The sequence below is a fragment of the Schistocerca piceifrons genome, chromosome X, assembly GCF_021461385.2.
Source record: "Schistocerca piceifrons isolate TAMUIC-IGC-003096 chromosome X, iqSchPice1.1, whole genome shotgun sequence".
Taxonomy (NCBI): Eukaryota; Metazoa; Arthropoda; class Insecta; order Orthoptera; family Acrididae; genus Schistocerca; species Schistocerca piceifrons.
The window spans coordinates 780,391,612-780,414,497 of NC_060149.1; the positions used below are offsets into that span (position 1 = coordinate 780,391,612).

Consider the following 22,886-nt stretch of genomic DNA (forward strand, 5'->3'; position numbering starts at 1 on the left):
CCCATCAAAGGCCAGGCCACCTATGAAAGCAGCTATGTTATATACCAGCTTCACTGCAACCACTGTACAGCATTTTACACTGGTATGACAACCAACTAGCTGTCAACATGAATGAATGCCCACCATCAAACTGTTGCCAGAAACAAGATGGACCACCCACTGGCACAACATGCAGCAGAGCACAAGCAAGATTTCAATGGCTGCTTCACAATCCATGCCATTTGGACCCTCCCCACCACCACCAGCTTTTCTGAGCTGCACAGATGGGAGCTATCTATTCTTACCCACACCCAAGAGTGTGTGTGTGTGTGTGTGTGTGTGTGTGTGTGTGTGTGTGTGTGTGTAAGGAGTGGAGGGGTGGGGGGAGCAGCACAAGCGCACATTTCTCCTACAGCTTGAGAAAGGAATTTCATTCCAACAGCTAGCAAAGCTCTATACCTTTTGTTTGTGTATCTGTTGATGACCCAGTGCTTCTGCCTTTTGGTGAGTCATCTCTTTACTCCTAAATAATTTGTTATTCTCAACAATGGTGGTGCTATTGGTCGCAGTGCCACTGAAGCAGAGTTACTAAACATGGTCATCCGAAAGTCAATACAAAAGAAGATAAAGTAAATATTCCCGAATTCAAATAAAGAACAACTGCCAATATGAGCAACTAAGTAGTAGATATCCTCAGCGTAGCAAAGCAGCTTAAAACACTTAAGAACAGCAAGGTTTCCAGTCCAGATTGTATACCAGTTCTATTTATTTCAGAGTATGCTGACACAAGAGCTCCATACTTTCACATACAACTGCTGTAACCCAAGACTGTAAAGTTGCACATGTCACACCAATACTCAAGAAAGGAAACTGAAGTAATTCGGTGAATTACAGACAGATATCACTAACTTTGACTTGCAGTAGGATTTTGGAACATATGTTGGGCTCGAACATTATGAATCGCCTCGAAGAAAACAATTTATTGACAAATAGCCAACACAGATTGAGAAAATATCATTTTTGTGAAACACAACTAGCTCTTTATTCTCACGAAGTAATGAGTGATATTGACAGGGGTGTCAGAGTTATTCCATATTTTTAGATTTACAGAAGGCTTTTGACACATTTCCTCACAAGCAACATCTAATTAAATTGTGTGCCTATGGAGTATCATCTCAGTTGTGTGACTGGATTCGTGATTTCCTGTCATAAGGTCACAGTTGATAATAATTGATGGGAAGTCACCAAGTAAAACAGAAGTAATATCTGTCATTCCCAAGGAATTGTTACCTACATGACTTAAGAGACAATCTGAGCAGCCCTCTTAGATTGTTTGCAGATGATGGTGTCATTTACCATCTTGTTAAGTCATCAGATGATCAAAACGAACTGCAAAACAATTTAGACATGATATCTGTATGATGCAAAATGTGGCAACTGACTCTAAATAATGAAGAATGTGAAGTTATCCACAAGAGCATTAAAAAGAATCTGCTAAATTTAAGTTATACAATAAATAACACAAATCTAAAGGCTATAAACTCAACTAAATGCTTAGGGATTACAATCACGAATAGCTTAAAACTGTAATGATTACATAGATAAAGTTGTGGGGAACGGAAACCAAAGACTCTGTAAGGCAGAAAACTTAGAGAATGTAACAGCTCTACTTAAGAGACTGCTTACACTACGCTTGTCCATCATCTTTTGGAGTATTGCTGTGTGGTGTGGGACCTGCATCAGACAGAATTGACAGAGGACATCAAAAAAGTTCAAAGAAGGGCAGCTAGTTTTGTATCATCATGGAAAAAATTTCCCCACATGCTGCGAGAGTGGAACAGTAGAGAAATAATTTCAAGGTGGTTCAATAAACCCTCTGCCAGGCACTTAACTGTGAACTGCAGAGTAATGATATAGATGTAGACAGATGAACTGTCGATGATGTAGTAATTAGAGATGGAGCGTATACTCGAATTATGTAAGGATGGCGAAAGAAATCTGCTGTCTCCTTTTCAAAGCAATCATCTCAGCATTTCCCTGTAGAGTTTTGGGGATCTGAACCATCCTATGCCCATCCTACACCCTACCACCCTTAGGGGTGTGTCACTCTTACAGCGCGGCAAAATCGTCAGATGTAAAAGTAACTTTGGGAGTACCCTGAGGGAGTGTTACAGTGGTGTTACTATTCACTATATTTATGGAAATAATATGTTGGGTAATGCCAGAGGCTCCACAAGGCTGCTTGTGGGTGATGCTGTCGTATATAGGAAAGTTGAAATGCCACTGCAGCAAAATGCAGGAAGATTGGCAGAGAACCGATGCTCGGTGCTGGGACTAGCAGTGCACCCTCAAAGTAGATAAGTGTAACATATGTGGAGTCACTGGCAGGAAATCTCATAACGGTTTGACTACACTATTGGTGATAAATTACTGAAAACAGAAACAAATATAAAATATATATGAGTATGGCTCTGGAGTGACCTGCAGTGGAACATCCAGAGATAACTATCCATATGAAAAGTAGGTGTCAGGCTGAGTTTCAGTGGAAGACTTCCAAGGAAGTGTAACTCATTTAAGAAATAAGTGGCTTGTGAAACAGTCATATGAATGATGGGTGAGTATTACGAACCAGTCTGGGGTCCTTGAAAGGAAGATTTAATAGAGGAAGGAGGGTAAGGAGAAGGGGGGGGGGGGGGGGAAGGGTGAAGAAAGATTCAAGGAGAGAGGCACTTTTTGTCAAGTGTTCTTTAGTATATGTGTCATCAAAACCGAAATGTTCATCAAACTCTGGAGGCAGATGTTTTAAATAGGGATATTGTAAACCATGGAGAGGATTGCACTTAAAATTCCGTACATTCGAAGAAGAGTCAAGAAAGATTTACGTTTTTCCATAGACACCTTTTGAAATGATCACAACAAGAAAATAATATTAAAAAATTAGAGCTGATACAAAAGTTTACAGAGACTCAGTCTTCATTCACACCATTTGTGAATGGAACAGCAAATTTGGGAAAATATTCATTCCACTTGACCGCTCTTTCAATTTCCTTGCTGTCCTCTGATATATTTACAATGTCACTGGCCAATCTCATAGTTTTTAGCTCTATTCCCTGAACTTTCCAAATTTCTCCTTGGTTTCATTTACCACTTGCTCAATGTACAAACTGAATAATATTGGGGATAGGCTGAAACCCTAACTCACTCTCTTCTCAGCTACTTTTTCCTTTCATGTCCTTCAACTCTTACATCAGCAAAATATCTTCTACAGATGCTATGGATAACCATTTGTTATCTGTATTTTATTCCTGCTACCTTCAGAACTTCTAGGGTGCATTCTGGTCCACACTGTTAAAATTTCTCCAAGTCTACAAATGCTATAACTGTAGGTATGTCTTTATTCAGCCAATCTTGTAAGAAAATGTGTAGGTCAGTATAGCCTTGCAGGTTCCAAAGTCTACCCAGAACCCAAATTGATTGTTCAAGTCAGCTACTACCAATTTTTCCAATCTTCTGTAAATAATTTGTGTCAGTATTTTGCAACCATGACTTATTAAACTGATAGTTCAGAACTAATCACACTTGGTTCTACTGCCTTCTATGAAATTATTACATTCTTCTTGAATTCTGAGGGTATTTTGTCAGCCTTATGCATCTTGTACACTAGGTGGAATTCTATCATGGCTGGCTCTCCCACGGATCTCAATACTTCTGAAGGAACTTGGGTCCTTCAGTGCTTTGTCAAAATCTTTTTACAGTATGATATCGCCAATCTCATATTCATCTAGATTCTGCAGCCTCGCATTTATCCTATAACCATTCCTGCTACAACATTGTCCACTTCGTCAATCAACCTCATTTTTTTCTACTGTTTTGGGGGGAAAGGACCCGCACGCGCACACACACACACACACACACACACACACACACACACACACACACACACACACACACACAGTGCTGGCTGGATACACAATACACAATGCCATGATTGCAGTTCGACAGGTGTACTGGGTGGAGTGGGGATGAATCGAGTGGGGTGGGTAGAGGGAAGGAGAGGCAAGAGGCAAGAAAAGGTATTTGGGTGGGTAGCTACTGGCTCAGAGGGAGTCAGCTGGCACATAATGAAGGTGATGTGGAGATGTGATTTAGGACAGAGGAAGGGAAAACTGTTCAGTGGTGGGTGTGGGGACAGTAGGTTCATGGAGACTGAGGCCAGGAGGGTTAGGGGAGTGAAGAGTGTGTTGAAAGGATAGCTCCAATCTGTGTACTTAGTGAAACAACCATTGAAATCAGCATGTTGTGCCACTACAAACAACACAAGCAATGGATCACAGTTTTAACACTCTCCTAGCAACTAATCACTACATTTCATCTCCAGATCCAACAACCCCTCCTCGCACCTCACTCCAATTCAAATTTAATGTAATTCCTTTAACTCCTTATGTGGAGTATAGGGCTGCAACAAAGGATTGCCATCTTGTTCTGTCTTCTATTATTTTCACTTCTTCCCATCCTATTCCTTGCTGTTGACCTGCTTCAACTGATCGTTTGCACGTCATTTTGGGCCTGCCTTGTCTCTGTCACCCCTCCCGGATCCAATAAAGTGCTTCCTTCACAATATGTTCATTTGGTCTTCTAAGTGTATTTCATTCATCCATATGGCTGTCAGGAGTGGGTGTAAAACTGTTATAGAGGGATCTACTTTAAGTAACTCTGGGCTCATGTTGTCCAGGACCTGAGCTTTCCCAGTTTTTATTTGTTGGACTGCTTTAGCAATTTCTTCTTTGGATGGTGGTTCTAAGTTAACTGATATATCTTGTGGGAGTCCTTCCCCATCCACATTCAGCTGAGTTACACCGTCATCTGCACTTCCACGGTTCACAACGTTCTCAAAATGTTGTTTCCACCTCTGGACTTGGTCTTCTCATTTTGTGATTAGCTTTCCTTGCTTGTTCTTCATTGGCATATCACACCCAAATTTCTTATTTGACAGTTTCCTTGTAATGTTATATAGTGTCTTGTTATCGCGTCTGTTAGCTGCTACCTCTGCCTTAGCTGCAAGATTATTGATGAAGGTTCTCTTATCTTTTCTGAAACTCTTCACCATCCTATTTAATATGCCGAGTTCCTGTTGAATTTCTTCTTTTACTTTCCTTGTCTGTGCACAATTTAGCCAGAGTTTTGCCTTTCTCCTCTGCTGTATTGCATCCCAAGCATGGCCATAGATTCAGTCTTGTATGCCATGGTCCTTTGTTTCAAGAAATTTCTTCAGCAGTCTGTGCATAGGTTGTTTCCACTGCATCCCATTGACCTTCAGTGTCATTCTCTTCGATTGCTCTGCTAAGCACCTCAAAACCATTTCTCAGTTGGGGTAGCAGAGGCTGTTGAACTCTCCGTTCAAAAGAGAATGCACAAATGATGAAAAGCTATGGATAGCAGAGTCTGGTGTGGCAACTGAAGATAGCAAAACCATAGACCAAGATTTAAATTTTGTGTTCGAGAAATTGTTCACGCAGGAGGATCGTACAACCATCATCATTTGACTACTGGACAGACTCCCATATGGAAGACATAGTAATAAACATACCTGGCGTAGAGAAACAACTGAAAGATTTGAAGGAAAATGAGTCAGCAGGTTCGGATAGAATTCCAATTCGATTTTTCACCTTCAGTGTTTGCCCCTTACCTAGCATGCATTTATTGCGAACCTCTCACACCGCACAAAGTTTCATATGACTGGAAAAAAGTGCAGCTGACTCCTGTATATAAGAAGGGTAAAAGAACAGACCATTATCCCTAACTTTGATTTTCTGCAGAACCCTAAAGACTGAGGAACTATGTCCATGAATCAGCATGTTTTAGAAATAATCGGTCATGCAAAACTTAGCATGCCCCTTTCTCACACGATATTACTGTGAACTATAGATGAAGGGCAATAGGCAGATTCTATATTTCAAGATTTCTGGAAAGTATTTGACACAGTACCCCACTGCAGACCGATAACACAGGTACGAGTATATGGAACAGGTTCCCAGATATCTGACTGGCCCACAGACTTCTCAAGTTATAGGACCCACTACATTGTCCTTGACAGTGAGTAGTGATCAGAGACAAGGGTATCATCAGGAGTGCCACTGGGAAGTGGGACAGCACCACTTTTGTTCCCAATATACATAAATGATATGGTGAACAGGGTGGGCAGCAATTTGCAGTTGTATGCAGATGATGATGATGATGCGGTGTGTGGTAAGGCATCTAAGTTGAGTGACTGTAAGAGGATGCAAGATGACTTACACAAAATTTCTAGCTGATATGATGAAAGGTGGCCAGCTCTAAATGTAGACTAATGAAAGTTAATGCACATGAATAGAAAGAACAAACCCGTAATATTCGGATACAGCATTAGTGGTGTCCTCCTTTGACACCGTCATTTCCTTCAAATATCTGGGCATAACACTGCAAAGCAATATGAAATGGAGAAAGCACATGAGGAAGGCGAATGGTTGACTTTGGTTTGTTGGGGGAACTTGAGGAAAGTGTGGTACATCTGTAAAGGCAACCACATATAGAACACTGGTGTGACATTCTCGTGTTTGGAATCCTTAAAGGGAAGACATTGAAGCAATCAGAGGCAGACAGCTAGATTTGTTACCGGTAGGTTCAAACAACATTTTAGTGTTACAGAGATGTTTCGAGAACTCAAATGGGAATCACTGGAGGGAGGGCGATGTTCTTTCCAAGGAACACTGTTCAGAAAATTTAGAGAACCACATTTGCAGCTTACTGCCTAGCAAATCTACTGCCACCACCATACCTAAACAATTCTACTGTCACCAACATACATTGTAAAATAAGATACGAGAAATTAGGGCTAAACGTATAGACAGTCATTTTTCCCTTGCTCTATTCAGGAGTGGAACAGGAAAGGAAATGACTAGCGGTGTTGCGAGGTACCCCGGCAACACACCATACGGTGCCTTGCAGAGTATCTATGCAGATGTGGAACACCTCTAACCAATTGCCCAAAACCTTGCCTCTTACATCAAAGATACTAAAAACTTCCTTCACCTACACACTGTCATCCCCACCCCTTTACCTCCTGTATCCTTATTCATCTCTGTTGATGTCATCTCCCTATATACCAACATTCCTCACATCCATGGCCTTACCACAATTGAACACTACCTTGTTCACCATCTTTCACACTTCAAACCCACAACCTCATTCCTCATACACCTTACCAACTATATCATGACATACAACTACTTCTTGTTTATGAAAAGTATATAAACAAATCTGTGGCAAAGCCATGGGCACCCCCATGGCACCCTCCTATGCCAATCTTTTTATGGACCATCCGGAGGAAATCTTCCTAGCCTCAAAACTCCAAACCCTTTGATGGCTCAGGTTCATTGATGATACCTTCCTGACCTGAACTCAGGACAAAGACAAATTATACTCATTCCTCCACAACCTCAACACCTTCTCTCACATCTGCTTCACCTGGTCCTCTTCAACCCAGTGTTGACCTCCTCTGCTCTGATGGCTCCGGATACACTTTGGTCCACATTAAACCCACTAGCCACCAACAGTACCTGCATTTCGACTCTGTCATACCTTACACACACACACACACACACACACACACACACACACACACACACACACACACACATAAAAAAATTAATAAAATTCCTTGCTCATGGAGGTCTGACAAGGGCTTTCACAGACAGGCAGTAGCCTCCCCCCTGTCCCCTAACCTAGATTTCCCATTCCATATTCTCAGACACCCTCAATTCTGGCACTGCCCTCAAAAATCAGCTAATATTATCCTGGGCTGTAACAACTGAACCATATCCTTTGTTAGGTCTTTCATTATCTATAATTATGCACGGAAATGAGGGAAATCCTACCCAATACCTTTCCAAACCTTCCTAAAGGGGTATTCCATTGCCCACCAAACCCACACAACATCCTCGTCCATTCCTATAGCACTCCCCTTCTAACACCTTGCCACAGGGAATGTATCTCTGTGGAAGACCCACGTTTAAGAGCTGCCGAGTCTACCCACCGAGCAGTTCCACCTATAGACCCGTCACAGGACTATCCTTGCTCATCAGAGGCAAGGTCACCTGTGAAAGCACCCATGTCATATACTAATCATGTTGCAATCACTGCACAGTTTCTTATGTCAATATGGCACCAAACCAGCTGTCTAATACAATGAATGTCCACCACCAAACTCTGGCCAAGATAAAGTCGATTGTCCAGTGGTACAACACGCAGCTGAGTGCGACATGCTCTATTTCAAGATTTCAATTGCTGCTTCACAAAACCTGGGCCACCTGAATCCTTTCCTTCCCCACCACCTTTTCTTAACTACACAGATGGGAGCTATCCTTGCAACACAGCCCTCACTCCCATTACCTTCCTAGCCTCAATCTCAGTTAATCCACAGTTCCAACAGTTTCCCCTTCCACCATTCTATCACCCCCTCCCCCAATTCACATTGCCATGTCACCACCATGCACCCTTTTCCAGTAGATCTGGCAACTGTGCATCACATTCCCAGCCTGTACACCTGCCACCCCCCATCCCACATTCACAGCCAGCAAAGAAGCTGCCTCCCTCCAAGCTGCAAACTATACTCCTCCAATTCACCTTCCTGCCTCTCCTTTCCTCTACCCACCTCACCCGTCACAATCCTCACCCCACCTAGTCCACCTGCTGAACTGCAATCACAGCATTGTGTATCCCGTGCGTGTGTGTGTGTGTGTGTGTGTGTGTGTGTGTGTGTGCATGTATTTGACTCTAGCTTGAGAAAGGATTGATCCTGAGGGCTACTAAGTTTTCTTTCTCTTTTGTGTCAGCCTCTTAACAAACATTTCTGATATTCAGTGAGTGATTTCCTTTACTCCTAAAACTATTTACATTTTACCAGAAGTTTTCCACAATATTCATTTTTAAACATCTACATATTCTCATGTGCCTGCTTCACTTGCTGCATTTTTGTATTAACCCCTTTCGTCAATTAAGTTCAATATTTCCTGTGTTATCCATGGATTTCTACTAGGCCTTGTCTTTTTGCCTATTTGATCCTCTGCTGCCTGAATTATTTCATCTCTCAAAGCTACCCATTCAACTTATATTGTATTTCTTTCCACTAAAACTTTTTATGCTTTTAATTTATTTATATCTAACTGCGCAACTTCCCATGTTTCTCCAATTTTAATTTGCAGCTCATAACCAATAAATTTTAGTCAGAGTTCATAACTGCCTCTGGAAATGTTTTTCAGTCTAAAATCTATCTGAAACCTTTTAGTCTCCAGGTCTCTTCCATGTAGACAACCTTCTTTCTCGATTCTTAAACAAAGTGCTATCAATGATTAAATTATGCTCTACACAAAATTCTGCCTGGAAGCTTCCCTTTCCTTCCTATTAAAGAATTTCAATCTCCCTAACACAGTTCAATTTCCATCTTCCTTAATTACCTGGTTAATGTCTCATCATAAATCTTTTTAACCTCTTCATCATCTGCAGATCTAGAAAACTGCTGCTGAGTAAGTGTTCCAAGGAGACCAAACAGTGGAGACTGTCGGTCTCCTATTAACCCTGCAGGACACTAGCTGTGTATCCAGTCTGTCTGCATAGTGATGAACTTCTGTGTGCAAGTGCGAGAAAGTCTGCTAAATGCTTGCACACCATGTATCTGAGATGGAACATGAGAACCAGCCCAGTATTCAACTAGTGGGTTGTGGGGAAACTGTCTAAAAACCACATCCAGGCTAGCCAGCACACCGACCCTTTGTCGTGGAGTAGCCAGGCCAGATTGATCCAGGGCCGACATACTTCCCTGTTCCAGAAGCGGTCACGTTAACACGCATGGCTACACGGGCAGGTAGCTAGCAGACGTTAGTATTGTGGTGGGTGTTGGCTTCATTTCTATCTTGGATACTACAATGCATTCACTACGTTGATCATATAAACTTAACCTCATTTCTCTTTTCTTATTCATTAGTAGATCTACTCCTGCACAACTCCTACTTGATTTTGTATTTGTAGCCCTGTACTCACGTGCCAGAAGTCCTGTTCTTCCTGTGATTGCAGTTCACTAAATTCCACTATATCTTACTGCAACCTATCAATCTCAATTTTTAAACGCTCTAACCAACCTGCCTCGGGAGCTAACATTTCATGATCCTGTCAACAGAATACCAGTTTTGTTTTTCATGATGACAGCCTCTTGAGTAGTCCTCAACTGGAGGTCCTAATGGGAGATTATATTACCACCTGAATATTTTACCTAAGAGGATATCATCATCAAGTCACGTAGGACATCTGCATGTGTTCAGGAAAAATAGTGGCTATATTTCCCGTTTGCTTTCAGACTTTTGCAGTACCAGCACAGCAAAGACATGTTGGCTAATGTTAAAAGGTCTGCTCAATCAATCATTGCAACTATGGGAAATGCTGCTGCCCCTCTTCAGATGGTATTATAATAAATATGTTTGAAAATTTGGAGCTCTGTATACTGCATAATTATTAATGACTTTGTGAGTGGCAGCAATTTACAAGCACAGGCTTACATTAATTCACTCATCTCTTTATGCCAGAAAAAAGTTGTGCCTGGCTCTGAAAATCAAAAAATTTGTAACAAATAAAGTTTTTCTGCTCAGCTATTGTATGAATAAATGTATTTGAATCTACAATTTCACCAAAAAGGAACCAAAGGAGAAAACTAATTGAACATACATACACACTGAATAAGCAATATTATACACCACAAACTTTATTCATGCGTTCCAGTCATGGGTCATGGGTGTTTCCAACCAGTTTTTCTTACCTGAAAGTACACAAGGAACATATCAAGTTTCTTCTTGCTCATACCACTAACAAAGTACTGGCCACAAGTTTCAAGGAGCACACAGACAAGTCTTATTCGAAAAAGACTATCTGGTGGATCAAGCACAGAAGGAACGGTCCAGTCCCAAGTAACACCAAAGGTAATCAGAGTATAGAGAACCTAGAAAAAAATATTCAGTTCTGTACTTCAATGAACAAATTTCAAAATAAATTCCTTATCAGGATTTACAATTCCACAAACTGATTCTGTCACCAAAATCAACATATAGAATTTTTGAAAGAATAATGTATTTAACAGACACTTTCCCTCTATGTGCAAAACTACATAAAAGTTTTATTCAAAAATGGAACTTACAATGTCTCACACACAGTCCACTAATTTTGCTCATTCAAACCCACATGAACATTCTCATTCTGGCATATTTCATTTAAAATATGATTACTGTCATAAGATAAAAAACCTTTTACACACACATATAACACAGTCATTACTCAAACTTTTTGAGAAAATGGTTCACAGCCTCTACACAATATTTGATGGTAGCAAACTCTGTTTGCAACTCTCTTTCTTTATTAACTGTTATTGTGATTTCAAGATTTTTGCATGCTCGAGTACAATCCATTTTTGCCACTAAGCGGTATAAATTCATGTAAGAAATGATGAGAAACACGGTATAACAAATTCATGTAACAAATCCAAGTACAGTGATTACTGTAACCATCAACATAATGATGTAACTAGTTAAGTCATGGTTAGACTTTTTAAAATAAGTGTTTCTTGCTTCTTCACGATTCAGACAATAAGCCAAGATTCTTATCCTCTGTGATGCACAATATCCTAACATTGTGGGTGGCTAACTATGGTCAACAAAGCACCGACAGAAGTTACCATAATAAATTGTACTGTATAGTCCCTGGATAGTTTACCAAGTCTGAATCCAGATATTGCTAGCTGAACTCCTTGACATGCTGGTTATCTGACATCACTCATTAGGCAGCACACACACAGCTTGTGGAATGTTATACACCCAACCTTTACTCCCCCAACACCACAATCACAGGACAATGCACAAAGTATTGTACCACAAGTGAGGCATTGCATCCTGGAGAATTTAACACCTACCACATCAAATAATGAGAAATTGTGGAGATACAGAGAGACAGGGAAAAACATTCCACGAAACTCCAATATAAATATCAGGATATGAAGAAAATAAACTGTAAAGAGCTAAGACTTAAATCATATAATACTTCTACAATGTACTGGGGCAGCAAACTTTTTAAATATTTCTACTTATAAGTACAAGCAATGTTTTGAGGAACAATGGTGTAAAACATGGTGGCTATTTATAGGATGTGTGCTGCAGTTGTTACACAACAATTTAACTACCATGACTTCAACTGCCTTGGCATTGCACAGTTAAATTGTGAAATTTATAACCAGTTTGATTTTGTACTTCTAAAAGAAAAATACACTGAAATATGTCATGATGAGTCGTGGCAAAAGACAACCCTCTTTTGAAGTTTCTCAAGTTATTTGGACTTTATCATACTTCCTATTCATCAAGACATTTGTTACTGCCTTCCCCAGAGATTACTAAACAATCACAGTAAAATATGGCAAATTTAATTTGAGTAACGCTGTAATATGGACTCATTTCCAATAGGTCATTTTTAGCCATTTTTGGTATTTTTAGAAAGACCATCAATCGAAAAGGAGTAGGAGGATGAAATTTTATATTCTAACACCTTGTACTTACTACATACACTCCTGGAAATTGAAATAAGAACACCGTGAATTCATTGTCCCAGGAAGGGGAAACTTTATTGACACATTCCTGGGGTCAGATACATCACATGATCACACTGACAGAACCACAGGCACATAGACACAGGCAACAGAGCATGCACAATGTCGGCACTAGTACAGTGTATATCCACCTTTCGCAGCAATGCAGGCTGCTATTCTCCCATGGAGATGATCGTAGAGATGCTGGATGTAGTCCTGTGGAACGGCTTGCCATGCCATTTCCACCTGGCGCCTCAGTTGGACCAGCGTTCGTGCTGGACGTGCAGACCGCGTGAGACGACGCTTCATCCAGTCCCAAACATGCTCAATGGGGGACAGATCCGGAGATCTTGCTGGCCAGGGTAGTTGACTTACACCTTCTAGAGCACGTTGGGTGACACGGGATACATGCGGACATGCATTGTCCTGTTGGAACAGCAAGTTCCCTTGCCGGTCTAGGAATGGTAGAACGATGGGTTCGATGACGGTTTGGATGTACCGTGCACTATTCAGTGTCCCCTCGACGATCACCAGTGGTGTACGGCCAGTGTAGGAGATCGCTCCCCACACCATGATGCCGGGTGTTGGCCCTGTGTGCCTCGGTCGTATGCAGTCCTGATTGTGGCGCTCACCTGCATGGCGCCAAACACGCATACGACCATCATTGGCACCAAGGCAGAAGCGACTCTCATCGCTGAAGACGACACGTCTCCATTCGTCCCTCCATTCACGCCTGTCCCGACACCACTGGAGGCGGGCTGCACGATGTTGGGGCGTGAGCGGAAGACGGCCTAACGGTGTGCGGGACCGTAGCCCAGCTTCATGGAGACGGTTGCGAATGGTCCTCGCCGATACCCCAGGAGGAACAGTGTCCCTAATTTGCTGGGAAGTGGCGGTGCGGTCCCCTACGGCACTGCGTAGGATCCTACGGTCTTGGCGTGCATCCGTGCGTCGCTGCGGTCCGGTCCCAGGTCGACGGGCACGTGCACCTTCCGCCGACCACTGGCGACAACATCGATGTACTGTGGAGACCTCACTCCCCACGTGTTGAGCAATTCGGCGGTACGTCCACCCGGCCTCCCGCATGCCCACTATACGCCCTCGCTCAAAGTTCGTCAACTGCACATACGGTTCACGTCCACGCTGTCGCGGCATGCTACCAGTGTTAAAGACTGCGATGGAGCTCCGTATGCCACGGCAAACTGGCTGACACTGATGGCGGCGGTGCACAAATGCTGCGCAGCTAGCGCCATTCGACGGCCAACACCGCGGTTCCTGGTGTGTCCGCTGTGCCGTGCGTGTGATCATTGCTTGTACAGCCCTCTCACAGTGTCCGGAGCAAGTATGGTAGGTCTGACACACCGGTGTCAATGTGTTCTTTTTTCCATTTCCAGGAGTGTAGAAAGCTTCCAGTTTATCCCGCAATTAAATCTGGGATATAAAAATCTAAACTTCACTCCCTCCCCCCCAATGTCTTATTTCGGCCAACTTTGTGTCACATTATCCATATAATTTTTTTTTTTCACTAAGAGAGCACACAATGTTGAACAAAATGGCCCAGTTTTGTTTCTTTCAAGAACATATTGCAGGAGATCCTATGTCTCAAAGTTGCCGAAAACTCACGGGTGCACTGCTGATAGCTGCGTTATGGTGTCAAACAAATGACTATATCTCCAGAAGAATTGAATTAGTGATTGTGAAACTTTACCATTGTTTACTGGGAACACATGCAAATGTTCATACAAAATCAGTTACGGTTATGTGAGTGCCTCTACACTCCTTGGCATGGAATGAGCCTAATACCACTGAAAGATAAGCTGCATTATCAATTACAAACCCTACTGTACCACTAAACTGGAGCAATAAATTTTAAACCACTGCAGAAATCAGGAGTGGTACATATCCTCATGCTAATCACAGTTTCTCTTGATCAGAATACTAAAGTCCTTCATGCACCAAACATTTTGAAGAACCTGTACGGACCTCAGTTAATCAAGCTCCTCTTTCCATTGGCTGATGACCACTGCTATTTGGAGTGTCATTCGTCCAGCATGGATCAATTGCTTCTCCAGCATCAAAGCGAGGAAAGTCATGGGATAGTGATATGCACATATGCAGATGTCGGTAGTATCACGTACGCAAGGTATGAAAGGACAGTGTATTGTCACTGGTACTCAGGTGATTCACGTGAAAAGGTTTCTGGCACGATTATGGCTGCACAATGTGAATTAACAGGCTTTGAATGTGGAATGGTAGATGCATGGGAAATTCCATTTCAGAAATAATCATGGAATTCAATATTCAGAGATTTATAGTGTCAAGAGTGTGCTGAGAATACCAAATTTCAGGTATTACCTCCCACCATGGACAATGCAGTAGTCGACTGCCTTCACTTAATGACCAGGAGCAGCGGTATTTGTGTAGAGTTGTCAGTGCCAACAAAGAAGTGATGCTGTGCAGAAATCAATGTAAGGAGTATGACAAACACACCCGTTAGGACAGTGTGGCGAAATCTAGTGTTAATGGACTATGGCAGCAGATGACCAATGCGAGTGCCTTTGCTCACAACACGGTATCACCTGCAGTGCCTCTCCTGGGCTTGTGACCATATTGGGTGAACTGTAGATGACTGGAAAACCATGGTCTCATCAGATGAGTTCTGACTTCAGTTGGCAAGAGCTGATGGTAGGGTTCAAGTGTGGTGCAGACAACACAAACCTATGGACTCAAGTTGCCAAGAAAGAACTATGCAAGCTGGTGGTGCCATATAATGGTATGGGCTGTGTTTATATAGAATGGGAGGGTCCTCTGGTCCAGCTGGACTGACCATTGAATGGAAATAGTTATGTTCAGCTACTTGGAGACTATTTGCACTCATGGACTTCATGCTCCCAAACAATGATGTCATCGGGCCACAAATGTTCGTGACTGGTTTATAGAACATTTTGGACAATTCGAGCAAATGATTTGGCCACCTAGATCAACAGATCTGAATCCCATTAAACATTTATGGGACATAATTGAGAGGACAATTTGTGCACAAAAACCTGCACTGTCAACACTTTTGCAATTATGGATGGCTATAGAGGCAGCATGGCTCAATAATCCTGCAGGTGTCTTCCAACGACTTGTTGAGTCTATGCCTTGTTCAGTCTACGCCACATAGAGCTGCTGCACTACACTGGGCAAAAGGTGGACCAACATGATATTAGGAGGTATCCCATGACTTTTGTCACCTCAGTGTGTAAGTGAATGGAGATCCCTTTCTATAATATTATGAAGGAAGATACTATGAGGTACAACAACATGAGCTTTTTTTGAGTAATAGTTTTTGTCCATCAAATTTTTTAAAGGGAAAGCACAATGTGAATTAGCAGGCTTTGATTGTGGAATGGTAGATGCATGGGAAATTCCATTTCAGAAATAATCATGGAATTCAATATTCAGAGATTTATAGTGTCAAGAGTGTGCCGAGAATACCAAATTTCAGGTATTACCTCCCACCATGGACAATACAGACCCCCTCCCCCCCCCCCCCCCCCTCCTCTTAAACTTCACATTCTTTTAAAGAAACTACCAACTTTGCAACTGTGGGGTATCCTTTCCTACGATAATATCCATAAATGTGGCAACAAACTGCATCGGTTTAGAATGAATTGAGATCTGGAACTGGACATGGCTCTTCCCCCCCCCCCCCCCCCTTCCAGGGGTACTTAAAAATACACTGTTTTCTCTACAGGGCCTTTGTTCCACACAGTTTGCTACAGTATCATGTAATTCTTGAAGTAGCACCTCTTTCCTTGTTACACCTACTTCAGTAAGTCCTACAATTTTCGAGGTATGCTCTAACATTTTATGAGCAGTAACTGACAGATGGATATGAAACAGAAACAATTCTTTTCTTGATCATAAAATTCACATGTCCTTCAAAGTAATTCTAAAGCCTGACTATTTAATGGCACACCACAAACTGATGCATTGGCACTCAGTGAATGACGTCTTTTTGGTGACTTTTTCAATAAGCAAAACCTGTAATCAAAGCAGTAAAAGAGCACAGCTATATAAAAGCAGATGGTTGCACAATGATAATCAATGTTTATGTACTGAAAGCCAGTAATGTGCTTGCACTGACACAGGAACCAGCTTATGTTGCTGTGCTGTAAGTGGTTCAGAAAATGCAGTGCCTCGTTTTCTTCATTTGTTTATGAATCGTACTGTCAATTTTAAGGTGTTTGTAGAGTGACCTCAAAGTGACATGTCTGACTGGTCCAAGTATAGTAGATACGGTTTTGATAAGAAACCCATGTCTGGAGGTATGCTGTTTGGATATAAAATAAATTTCAAGATTCAATCGCTTTCAAATATCCCACTTCATGGAGTGCATACATCAATGACAATGAGCTCTGATCTGTGTGATCTACAGGAGCTGCTCAATGGGACAACACTGCTGTTCACTTCACAATATGTACTATGATGCATGTTCTCATATAAAACATCCAGGACCCCTGTTGTGCATACGGGGAGCACTATAGTCAATCCTCCTTGTTGCAAATGTACCAGTTTCTCACAGCAGTCATCGTAATTGCACGAAAAGGAATGAGCTGAGTTTCAGTATACTGCTGGCATACACCAACAAGTTACAAAGTGTAATTCTGAACCTATGAGCATGAACAACACATATTCTTCCATTAAAAATAAAGAACAGAAAAATATAAAATATAAAGAAACATACCACACTTATTAAGAATCGTACCCAAGTACAAAGTTTTAGGCATCCTCATTACAAATTCTAGCACGTCAATATCAAGAACATAAAATACAAAAGTGTGCAAAGTCGGTCAAATGTGTTTGTAACCATGAGTATATGTCCATCTATGCAACTAATTGAAGGCAGTTTGTTTATTGCCACACACATTTCACTTCTTTTATTTGCGAAGCATCTTTAGTGGCCTGTAATACATGTTTGTTTTTCCAGTTAGAATCAAATTTTGTAGCACAAAATTTGTGATGTGAAATTATCGTTTGATGTTACTTATGATTTCCAGTGCTGTTAGCCCATGTACGTGGTCTTGGAGATGTGTTCATTAGTCCAACTGGAGCATGGAGACCAACACACACATCTCCAGGACCACATACATGGGCTAACAGTGCTGGAAATAGTAAGTAACACTGAACGATAATTTCACATCATGAAATTCATGTTACAAAAGTTGATTCTAACCTGAAAAACAGGAGAAGAACATGTCAAAATATAACAAAGTATCATATTGTACCAACCACATAATACATTTATAATATGTATAAAAACAAACATGTATTACAGGCCACTAAAGATGCTTCGCAAACAAAAGAAAAAAATCGTGCATGACCATAAACGAACTGCCTCCAATTAGCTGCATAGATGGAACATACTTTCACGAACTCTGAAGCAACTATGCAATGACGTAAAACAAAAACAGTGTTTGTCACCATTTGAGGTCATTAGAATACTAACTGCAAAGTGTGCTTGTAAGAGCCAATAAAAAATTTGTGCTAGAATTGGTAGGTGATGTGCAAGTATGCACAGTCACAATTCAACCAACACAATAGAATTATTTAATAATACGATACTAAGTACAAATTATGAAATAAGTATGACAATGGAAAAGGAAAGTGCAACTCACAATACAAATGCTATTTAAGTAGTAGCTATTTAACTGTATACAGTAGATATCACATGACAACTATTTAAACAAAGGTAGAATCAAGGAATGTAATATGCATGTTTTAAAACAAATGAGTACAGATTCAAAATATTGTAAACAACTAATTAAAATTACAATTAGAGGCTTGTGGTCTGCCAATGTGACTTGAGGCACCACCTCCCAGTACATGTATGTAGTGAGGCCATGAGGAAGACAGCAGTGCAAGTCGCAGTCTTCCATACAGAACACATTCAAACCAGTCCACCACACCAAAGCCTCCAAAAACGAAACTTGCAACATGTTTATTACATAAGGCCATCAAAAATACTGAAAAAGGTTTTGATTCAGTTTGTGCTGTTCATTTAGTATTAGTACAGGAGGTTTTTTCATACCCGTTTAAATTTCTATTTCCTTAAACAAATCAAGCGTCCTTCCTTTGAGTGCATTGTGCAGCACTCTATGTCCAACAGCCTGCATTGTACGTACCTCAGTAGCAATGTACACACTAAAAGCAGTTCTACTCTGGGAGTATATGTGCTCCTTAACACAAGCTTCAAACAGGTGAAGCCAAGTACCAGAACAATTCTTTCTATTTCTAGAGTAAAATTAATTTTGGGGGCATATTGCTTACGAGGGTAGCATAACTATTTATTTCACATTTGTTACCTTTAAACATAATCGAAACATCACTCACAGTATTGTTTCATTAATTCCTTTCACCTGGTTATCACAATAAAAATTAATAAGTGCGCATTTGGGATTTATAGGAAACTGACAAGCACAGACGTTACAAGTGATGCACATTTTTAAAATTCACAATGGTATAAGAAAGCCTTTTTCAATTTATGATCCACCATCTCCTGTGGTTACCATTGCAGCAAGATGAAATTGGTAAAGGTATAGGATGCTAAAAACTGATAAAAAAACAGTGTCGATTGCATTTTCGATTTTTTATTTATTAGCAACCGGTTTCAGCCCATTCCTCAGACCATTTTCAGGCTTATCATCGCCACCACAGCTGTTGGTGGCAGCAGATAGAGCGAGATCTGTAGCAGGACAGTTTTCATTGCACTGCTCCACAAAATAAGATATATGCAATAAATTTATAACGACAGTTCTAACGGTCAAGTGCCAAAATGACTGAACCATGCTTTTGAAAAACTAACATCAGCGTCGGTTTTCAAACAACTAACATGTGAAAAGCACACTTTCAGCACCTAATCAGTCCATAATGTGATGGGTTTCATAATTCAAGAGTGTACAAGATCAAATGCAATAACTGTGACCAGCCAGATACGCTGTTCATTTGAAACTCATTTTAAAGAGCACACGAACCTCCCCAACAGAATTATAATGTGAAATGAATGAAAACTTTTCAATAGTTTTAATGAACTTATTACGAGGTCTGTTTTTTTTTTTTTTTTTAACCTCCAATCACTTAGTATAGAAGCTACATGAGTGGCAGAAAGTGGACATGTGCTGTAGGCTACTGCACAGCTCTTGTACTATGCACCCCACCATTGCCGACCTCAAGGCATTAGACTGCGTTGCACTACAGCCACGTAAACATGGCTGCCATCATTGTTGCTCCTGCCAAGTGTGAATTACGAAGTGTAGTTCGGTTTCTGCAAGCAGAAGGGAATAGTGCAGCAGTAATACATCAGAGAATGAGCTGAGTGTATGGTGATAACTTTATGACTGATGGTGTTGTGCGTGAATGGTGTTGAAAGTTTAAAGACGGTTGAAATGACGTGCATGATGAAGGGGGGTCAAGGACGTAAGTCCATCGTTACAGCCGACCTTGTTTGACAAGTTGACAGAATGGTTAGAGAAAATCGTAGGTTCACCATAACTGCTTTGTCTATGGAAATTCAGGAAGTTTCAAGATCTGTCGTACACTCTGTTGTTAGTGCACACTTAGGCTACAAAAAGCTTTGTGGTTGTTTGGTTCCAAAACTGTTGACAGACACCCACAAAAGTCACCGAATGGCGTCAGCTTTGAATTTCCTTGACCATTATCACGATGAAGGAGAGAACGTTTTGAAATCAATTGTTACTAGAGATCCAATACGACACACCAGAAACAAAATGAAAATCACAACAATGGATGCATCGAAATTCACCAAACAAACCAAAAAAATTCAAACAAACATTCAACAATAGGAGGTTATGGCTACTATGTTTTGGGACCAAAATGGTGTGTTGCATGTAGAATTTATGCAGCCCAGAACCATTATCAATGCAATGCAGCTGCTTATTGTGCAACTTTACGATGTTTGCGGAGAGCCACTCAAAACAAATGAAGAGGAATGCTGACTTCAGGACTTACACTTTACGTGTAATGACAGTGGCACGTAAAGTGCCCTCCGCCACACACCGTTGGGTGGCTTGCGGAGTGTAAATGTAGATGTAGATGTAGTGTTGATCCATGACATTGGTCGTCCAGACACTGCTGGCACAACCCAACGGCTCCTTGAACAATTTCAATGGGACATTTTCGATCCTCTGCCATACAGTCCTACATCTACATCTACATCCATACTCCGCAAGCCACCTGACGGTGTGTGGCGGAGGGTACCTTGAGTACCTCTATCAGTTCTCCCTTCTATTCCAGTCTCGTATTGTTCGTGGAAAGAAGGATTGTCGGTATGCCTCTGTGTTGGCTCTAATCTCTCTGATTTTATCCTCATGGTCTCTTAGCGAGATATACATAGGAGGGAGCAATATACTGCTTGACTCCTCGGTGAAGGTATGTACTCGAAACTTCAACAAAAGCCCGTACTGAGCTACTGACCATCTCTCCTGCAGAGTCTTCCACTGGAGTTTACCTATCATCTCCGTAATGCTTTCGCGATTACTAAATGATCCTGTAACAAAAGCTCGCTGCTCTCCGTTGGATCTTCTCTATCTCTTCTATCAACCCTATCTGGTACGGATCCCACACTGCTGAGCAGTATTCAAGCAGTGTGCGAACAATCGTACTGTAACCTACTTCCTTTGTTTTCGGACTGCATTTCCTTAGGATTCTTCCAATGAATCTCAGTCTGTTATCTGCTTTACCGACGATCAACTTTATATGATCATTCCATTTTAAATCACTCCTAATGTGTACTACCAGATAATTTATGGAATTAAGTGCTTCCAGTTGCTGACCTGTCACCCAGTGACTTTCACCTTTTCTCTGAACTGAAGATGTGGCTAGGAGGGCAGCACTTTCAAACCAATGCAGATCTTCAAAACAACGTCAATGCTCATTTGAAATCATTGACGGCAACATTTTTTGAAGAGGGTATTGCAAAGCTTGGCCACAAGTACGATAAATGTCTCAATCTTTTCAGTGATTATGTTGAAAAGTAAGCATAAATGTACAAAACTTCTGGTAGTAAAATAATTGGTTTCTATGAACTTGTCTTTTATTTATAGCCTATCAGAGGTTGAAAGAAAAGCGGCCCACGTAAATAAGCATAGTGCAAGTTTGGTTTTTGGGGGCTTTGTTGTGGTGGGTCAGTTTAAATGTGTTCTAAATGGAAGACCATGACTTGCACTAATACTATCCTCATGGTAAACTGCATGTACCCACATCGGCATCGGCCCCACTGCATACACATACTTGTAGGTGGTGCCTCAATCACACTGGCAGACCATTGTCCTTTAATTGTCATTTTAATTTTCTAGTTTATAATGATTTATTCTGTACTCATTTGTTTTTAATAAATGAGTATTACATTTCTTGATTCTGCCTCTGTTTAAATAGTTCTCTTTGGATAGCTACTATATGCTCTTATGTAGCCCTAACATAGCTAGTATGTAAATTGGTATTTGTACTGTGAGTTATATTTTCCTTTTTCATTTTCGTACTTATTTCACAATTTGTATTTATTAAAAAATGAATAATAAAAAATTCCACTATGCTGGTCCCAAGCCTGGTTCCTCATTGTGCAACTGATGAGGAAGGAGGCTGGGGAGGAGTAAAAACCTCATAAAAAAGCCGAGGCTCGCCAGGCCCAAGTAATAGAATCCTGTGAGGCCTCCATGGTAGGGTTACTGTGAAGACTTCACTGGTAGTGAATGTGGAAAGAATGGATCTCTGAGCAGCAGAACTAGTGGAAGAAGCAATAGACAAAAAAAAAAATCCACTATGCGTCTGACCCAAGACAAGCAGCATAGTGGTCAGTGCCTGTTCATCAGAGGTGCACTACAAAGAATCATGTGTGAGAATAATGAAGAAATGAAGGATGAATTGTTTGTTCATAAGCAGATGGCAAAACCTTTACATGTTTTGTTTTTGAACTCATGCAAAACCAGTCATTGCCTCGACATCTTTGGGTGAAGCATTTTACGCTCTTCAGGAATGGCAATATTATTTAGCTTTAGTTCACCATTATGGTGGTAAATCAAAATTAACTTTGAATGATACACATTTCTTTCTAGGGTTTGAAGGTGATGCTTAAAGCCGTAGCTCATAAGTATCTAGGGCTGTATTCCATTTTTTATATCAATTTTGTACTGAGAACAGACATACAAGAAAAATTAATTTTTTTATGATGGATGTTGGTTGAAAATAAAAAATC

General features: G+C 41.0%; 1 protein-coding gene across 4 annotated transcripts in view; it reads right to left on the reverse strand.

Annotated features, from left to right (window-relative positions):
* Positions 1–22,886, reverse strand: part of LOC124721250 (regulator of nonsense transcripts 2-like) — a 221,586-nt gene that overhangs the window by 45,604 nt on the left and 153,096 nt on the right. For all 4 annotated transcript variants that reach the window (XM_047246115.1, XM_047246117.1, XM_047246116.1 and 1 more), the window contains one exon: positions 10,823–11,002. In XM_047246115.1, the coding sequence (XP_047102071.1) occupies positions 10,823–11,002 (180 nt within the window). The remainder of the gene's footprint in view (positions 1–10,822; positions 11,003–22,886) is intronic.